General features: G+C 41.6%; 1 protein-coding gene across 1 annotated transcript; it reads right to left on the reverse strand.

Annotated features, from left to right (window-relative positions):
- Positions 1-1,083: 1,083 nt before the first annotated feature.
- Positions 1,084-4,908, reverse strand: LOC110678949 (60S ribosomal protein L3). The gene is made up of 6 exons (XM_021852670.1): positions 4,777-4,908; positions 4,225-4,417; positions 3,608-3,776; positions 3,045-3,180; positions 1,723-2,112; positions 1,084-1,505 (listed from the first exon to the last, which is right to left on the reverse strand). Exons 1-6 carry the CDS (start codon positions 4,777-4,779, stop codon positions 1,149-1,151), a joined length of 1,248 nt encoding a protein of 415 aa, XP_021708362.1. The 5' UTR covers positions 4,780-4,908; the 3' UTR covers positions 1,084-1,148.
- Positions 4,909-7,515: the final 2,607 nt, after the last annotated feature.

Below are 7,515 nucleotides of genomic sequence, written 5' to 3' on the forward strand. Positions count from 1 at the left end.
AGAGACTATAGAGACCATTTTGGTTACAATAGAGACTTCAAAGACCTTTCATCAAAAATAGAAACTTTTTAGAGACTTGGATAACAAAACAATAAGTACCAATTGTCTAATAAGAAACATGCTACCGGCCCTAGATAATCATTTACTGTTAATCTATGTTAATCCTTTACTGAGATATTCAAAACGACAATAATGTTTTAGAAAGTCGTTAAAATTTCATACTTAAAAGTATCCTTACTGAGCAGTTCAGCATATAGCATTTTGATAGCGGTGCAGACGATTTTTTTTTCGATTGAAGAGAATTTTCTTGCAAATAATAGTTGCTATGGGGGTTTACGCAAAAATCCTTTGTCGAGATCATATTCTACCATGAATTACAGCCTCAGAATAATTTCCCTGATTGTGATCGAAATTCCCTGAGAATTCCAGGTTTTTTCCAGGTTGAATAAAATTCCCTGATAATTCCAGGTTTTCCAGGTTTTTCCAGGTAGTAGACACCCTGCGTCTCGACTCACACGCCGCGCAGAATAAGCACAATTGTGTTGAGTTAGCTCAGCGTCGAAGATAATATTGTAACAAGACATGACTTCCTCATTGCTCAAAAATGTATTTAATTTCGTTATAGATCTGCATATCAAAACTAAACATGAGAATAATATCGACAACTAAATCTCGAAAACATATGCAAACAGTCTCAAGTCAGAAAAGTAAACAAACTTAGGGGCGATCCATTAATTACGTATGACAATTTTCGGGGATTTTCAACCCCCCCTCCCCCCATGGTAGGATTTTTTGTATGAAAATTAAAAATAAATTGTATGGCGCGTAAGACATCTGAACACGAACAAAAACGATGCGAGCGCTGCGGGTGGTCGATTAACCAAACACAAAAAGTTACATTACGCTTGTTTTCGCTTCTAGACAGATCGAAAAAAAAAACCCATACCAAAGTGAATAATGGAAGTACCCAAGTAGCTCTGCACCCTACTGACCCTTAGTTGATTCCTAACTGTGAGGTGATTGTACATACAATGCGTTGATATACTTAGAAAGGAGATTTCGGCCACATTAAGTAGTTTTCGATAACCATTATATTAAGAGGATGTATTATTTCAGTACCATGATACATCTAAACGATTAAACCGAACTTAAGCCGACGATTTGGCGGCAGCAGCAGCAGCGGCAGCCTGGGCCTTCTCCTCACGGATGCGGTCCTTCTTGAGCACACCGTAGTAAGCGCGCTTGTCAGCCGGCGTCTGGAAGCGACCATGTCCCATCTTCGACGAGGTGTCGATGAACTTGAGGTTGATCTGTTCCAGCGAGGCACGCTTGGTGTGCACCAGCAGCGACTTGCGCAGGGTGATGATACGGCGCTTGGCACCGATGCAGCAGCCCTTGATCATCAGGAAATCGTTGTTGATTTCACCATAGAATGGGAAACCTCCCATCGGGGTGATGGACTTGTCCGTCAGATCGTACTCGGTGGCGGCGCTGTTCTTGACGACCTGGTGGTGGTGGAAGATACAAGATTTTCCGGTTAGTTTATTGATTTTGATACTCATGGGACTTGTTTTGGAGTCAAAGGAAGAATCAGTCCTATCATTATGTAAACATGGCGTTTCATCGAAATGTAGTAAAATATAGATTGATGTCGGCTACAAAGGATTTCATCATTCAAAGGTGTTTGATGGTAAATGAGGGTTTTAGATGAGTTTTACGTACCTTGCCATCCTTGGTGTGGATTCCGGCACCAATGCGGTAGATCTTCTTGTTGATTTCCGTACGGTGATGGTAACCCTTCTGACCGGCACGTGCAACGGTGAACGCCACACGGGACGGATGCCACGCTCCGATACAGGCAACCTTGCGCAGACCCTTGTGCGTCTTGCGGGGCAGCTTCTTGGTGTGCCAACGGCTGGTGACACCCTTGAATCCCTTACCCTTGGTGACGGCAACGCAATCGATCATTTCATCCTGACGGAACACATCAGCGACTGGCACTGGCTTTTCCAGGTGCTCCTTGACCCAGTTGACCTTATCTTCGATGGTTCCACCGTTCAGCTGGATTTCGATGATGTGGGCCTTCTTCTGGCCTTGCTTGATCAGACGAATCTATAGATGCCAAGAACATGCTTCTATTAATACCTGGTATAAACCTATCTACTGGTCGGTCACTGACAAGTAGGAATAAAACTGTGGCAGGTATGGTTTATCTACGCGGTCACAGCCCAGGGGCTACGCGAAAGATCAGGAATATACCGTCCATCGCCTCCCGAAGGGCAATTTGCTCTACGACATTTGAGGAACAACCGTGCATGGAAAAGCAGAGTCGGCCCCCATATTTTAGACGGTTCCATCGTCCAAGAGGACAACAGATCCGTCCAGGTGATGTCGTGTTATGCACTATCCGCCAAGAGTATAGAATCGCTTCTTCGAGTATTTCATTCAGCGAAACAGTTTTTCCAAAGATGCTAATAATTCTAAACATAAGAATACCAATTTCTAATGTCTGCCACGTTTGCTAGTATGAAATTTCACTCGGGTTATTTGTTTCTGTGTGATGCAAACGCAATATTATTTTACATACACGTTAAGTGTTAAACAGTACAGCATGTCGGCGAAGTGAACATCAGAGATGATCAGAAGTGTCAAGGCTGAAATTTGAACACATTTTTTTAAGTTCAATTAGCTTTAGAGTGGAAAATTTGCTAAAGTATGTCCAAAAACTTGCTCTATCTATTAAATAAATTGGATTTCATCAAAAATATTAGGACCCACTTGGTTTCCCGTTAACGTTAGGTGGGTCATAAGTTGACGGTTGAAGAGAGGTACATATAAAATTAGGACCGAACATCCTATTCAAAATTTAAGTTCAATGCGACAAGATGCGTTGAAATTTGTATTTGGGATCCCCTTCTTGAGTTTTTACCCGGACTCCCCGAAACCCAAATGCGGCACTGGTGTTGCAATACTCGATGAAGCGATTCCATACTTTTGGCGGGTAGTGTATACTATTTTGATTTCATTGAGCATCTTAATCTTACCTGAGAGTGGGCAATGACACGGATGAACTTGCAGTAGCGGATCATTTTCTTGAAGTTATCCTCGATGGACTTCTTGCCCAGATCGTCGGTCCACTTCTTGGAGGCCTTGGTGAAAGCCTTCTTCTTGCTCGCGTGCCTTCAGATGCGGAGAATTCAGAACGAAAAATGGTTGCATTTCATCGGAAAAGACAAATCAGAGAAGGGTCCTCATCAGACGCGGGGCGCATCCGAGCGGAGAACCATTTCTCAAGCCATGTTCACCAGTTTCCCGCCCGCAGGGGGAAGGAAATCGGCTCACATGACGATTTTGAGCTCTCTCATGACGATCGAAGAGCTTTTTGGTTTGGTTGATTAGCATTTTTACTCAATGATTTTTAGGCTTGACAATTTACGATCTACTGAATTGGACGCATTAAAATCAGAAGGAAAGCAGCAGTAAGTTGTTTCAACATGAATTGTCAGACATCTTGTTGGAACAAGACAGCTTCATCACGATAATACGTCCAATTAGCCCGCTCTTCTTAAAGAGATGCGTACTCTACGGCTTAGATTAACATATTTACCAGTTCTTGTAGAAACGACGACGGCATTCTTCCGACAAATGCTGAGCCCAGACGTTGCACAGGGCACGAGGTCCGAATGGGGTCTCGATGTAGCCGACAGCTCCAACGACCACAATTGGGGGCGTTTCCAAGATGGTAACGGCTTCCACGACTTCCTTCTTGTTGATCTCTGTTGGAAGAAGAAAACTCCATTATGTAGGGATATTCTTTCACGAGTTACTTGGGAGTTTAAGAACTAATGTGTCAGACAGCCCTAGTTCTAAACTGGTTTGTAATCATGGTTAATCAGAAATAACCGTAAACAATAGATTGATCATCATGTGAAATTACACATTTTGATACAATGATTCAAATTCATTTCCATACAGGGCACTGTTTTCACATCAAATTGGTGAAGAATTCAATATTGTTTCAAAAGTAGATTTTCTTCAAATATATTTGATTTTCCTTGTCCTGATAAAAAGTGTACACTGATAGGATACCGTGATCAATAAAATTACAATTACAAGAATACTGGCAGAACGTGCCGAAACCGGAGATGAGAAAACAATGCGCTGTACAAAACGAGTTTGGAGTCACTGTATCACAAAAAAACCGACGAGTTATCGGATACTCACTTGATCCCGGACGGTCGGCCTCGCGCACGATGTGGGTCATACCGGCCTTGTAGGCCAAGAATGCTGTCAGATGGACCGGCTTAGCTGGGTCATCCTTGGGGAAAGCCTTTATTCTGCCCTGGTGGCGGGAAGCACGCTTCCTCGGGGCGAAAGCCATGGAACCATGGCGAGGGGCGGAGAATTTACGATGAGACTGAAATGGAAGACAGAAAGTGAGGTTGGAATTGGTAATTGAAGGATTTTGGTAAATTACATATTTTAAACAGATAGATTTAAAGCACCAAACTATTACAATATGAAATTGATTTAAAATAATCGAATAATGATATTGAATGCAATATCCATACACATATTCCTCACAAACTGAACACTCTCAAAAACCGCATGGTTTGATCGACACTTAACAATAATTCGATAAGCTAATATATCTACAGCAACTTAAATAACAAACAATACAACTGTTTTAAATTTAAACACATTGCAATGATTTTTTTTAATAAACTACCTGAAGCACATTTTTCAAACAATAAAATTTCCGAGAGCACAACTCACCATCTTGTCTACGGTTTACGTCCGACTTCCACGAAGTACAGATACGGAAAAGAAGGATGTTGGAAAATCACGTCTTGTCGTCGATCGCGTCCGCGAGAGTGCACGAAAAAGCACAAGATGACTGGAAAAAAGGAAGGAATGTATACAGTGCATGTGTACAAACTAAATCTCGCGTAACAATTCAAAAGTGCCATAATCCACAGATCGATGGTTCTGAGCAGGGGGCAGCCCACACAATAGATACCTCAGCCAGCGCAGTTGCTGGCTAGGGGCTTGTTCATATATTTCATAACGCTAAGATTGACCATTTTGGACACCCACCCACCCCCTCGTAACACATTATGTATGAATATTATTTGAATTTTGTATGTACTGTAACATCTTCAGGACACCCTCCCACCCCCTCCAGCGTTATGAAATTTGTGAATGGGCCCTAGTGTAGGGTAACGGTCGTATTTTGGACCCCCTAAGGAAGTGATTTTACATTTTTGTCCCAATTAATTAATTGCACAGCGTAACCAAGTCGAAGAACATACCAAAATGTAGAGAAAAACTTCATCTACGAGATAAAAATGCCCATACGGTCATGTAGGATCCAAAAGACGTCGAAAATAATTGAATTGTGATGCACTGTTTTTCATTATTTTGGACACACCATTACATTTTGGACCCTCAAAGTACATATTTTGGACCCCCGGCATTTTTTATCGTTTGACGACAAAGTCCACGGCACTGGTTGTATAATATGCTTGCCCATAGTCTAATCAATCGATTGACAATGGAAAAGCGAAGAAATCTACGCTTTTAGTTCAGAAATTAGAAAAAAGTTTTTGTTTACATTTGAACAATTTCTTACGTCTTCAATTTCTGTCTGTAACGTGTTGTAACGGTTGCATGGATGAACCGATTTAATTAAATTAATTTCAGATAAAATAAACACATTTTCCATGCAGAAACGCTTGATGCAAGTGCGGAATAGTCCTATCTTTCCAAATGGCATGCGGATTGTATTGGTCTTTCGATTTAAACTGGAAAATTTGCAGGAAAATGGCCCAGGGGGTCCAAAATATATAGAGGTCCAAAATGTATTGGTTACCCTAGTGTGCTATTCCTATACCTAAAAAACAATGCGCTCTCGGGCTAGGTATTGGATATATATAGAAAGCGTTGTGTTTGGATGGGCATCTAATTCTTCCGAAAGAGGTGCACTTAGCGAAAAAGGACCACGTGATTATTGAGCTGAAATCGAATTCAGGTTAACTTCTGCGTTCATGAGTCCTCTCATGGCGTAGTGGCAACGCGCCCCAACTAGAGATCGGGGAGTCGTGAGTTCGATTCTCACTGAGAAGACGTGTAACTTTTTCGCAAATCTTCACATCAATTTGTCCATCTAATCCAATTTCAAATCATATGTAATGTTTAGCTTTTTGGTAGTTGTTAAAGTTCCACTCGGCTGGTTAGCCGTAAACCACGATTCATAATTAAAAACAAGTGTTAATAAGAAATCATAATCTTTCGAGGAAAAATATTAAACAGGGGTGTTAGGTCTGACGGAAATGGTCTATTGTTTTAGCTGTTAAGTCTGTTTTTCTGTACACTAAGTGTGACAAAGGGAGGAGGGGTCGTAAAAGTTGAAATTTAGCGTGATATAATTTGTGTACCATCCCCTATCATTTTGCACAGTACTAATGATCAGCGTCCCAGGCAAGGTCCCAGGCATGAATAATGATCACTTACAGTGAGAGGCAAAATAAAGTGCCCACCTTACCAGTTTTCGAATTTCTCTCATTGATTTGGTTCAAATTAAAGTTAACACACCTAAATCTTTTGTGATATTTTATTTTTGATGTTCTTTTAAAGTTGCACTTACGAAATTTTGATAAAAAAAAGAATTTTACTTAAAGAAAAGAAAATCAATTTGTATTGAAAAAAAGTAGTGACAAAAATAAGTGCCCACTTCCTTCTTGGCCCCAGAAAAGATGATTTAAGAAAAATAAAAAGCAATTTAATAGTTAATGTGTCCTCCTTTGGCCTTAAGGACTTGCTGGAGGCTCTTCGGCATGCTTTTCACCAGGTTTTGTAGGTGTTGTGGATCTAGTTCTTCCCAGGCGCGCTCCAAGGCTTCAAAATAATTATTTTTGTTGGTAACACCAGTTTTTTCAACCCTGGCATCGAGAATCGCCCACAAATTCTCGATGGGGTTGAGGTCTGGGCTTTGTGGAGGCCATTCCAGCGGTTTAATCCGACAAGACCGGAAAAAAGACTTGGTCTTCTTTCCAGTATGCTTCGGGTCGTTGTTCTAGAGAAATATGAATTTCTCTTCAAGGCCCGTCTGGATCAGCGAAACCTCCAGATTTTCCAGCAAGATGTTAATGTAGGAATCTGCCATCATTATTCCGTCGATTTTCACGAGGTTTTCTACTCCACTCCATGAAAAACACCCCCAGACCATCACATTTCCTCCTCCATGCTTCACCGTTCCTTGGATGTGGTGCTCTGCATCACACACGAGCCCGCCGCTCTCGGTTAGACAGCTCGAGCTTCAGGAGCGCCACATCCAAGGAACGGTGACGCATGGAAGTGTGATGTGATGAAATGTGATGGTCTGGGGGTGTTTTTCATGGAGTGGAGTAGGAAGCGTCGTGAAAATCGACGGAATAATGACGGCAGATTCCTACATTAACATCTTGCTGGAAAATCTGGAGATTTCGCTGATCCAGACGGGCCTTGAAGAGAAAT

This window comes from Aedes aegypti, chromosome 3 (genome assembly GCF_002204515.2).
Source record: "Aedes aegypti strain LVP_AGWG chromosome 3, AaegL5.0 Primary Assembly, whole genome shotgun sequence".
In the NCBI taxonomy this organism is placed as follows: domain Eukaryota; kingdom Metazoa; phylum Arthropoda; class Insecta; order Diptera; family Culicidae; genus Aedes; species Aedes aegypti.

Bases quoted from the DNA above. Each gene is read 5' to 3' on its own strand.
- LOC110678949 (XM_021852670.1), bottom strand. The intron at 2,113-3,044 runs GTAAGATTAAGA...TGGCATCTATAG, and splicing joins GTGTCATTGCCCACTCTCAG to ATTCGTCTGATCAAGCAAGG. The intron at 1,506-1,722 runs GTACGTAAAACT...CACCACCACCAG, and splicing joins TCCACACCAAGGATGGCAAG to GTCGTCAAGAACAGCGCCGC.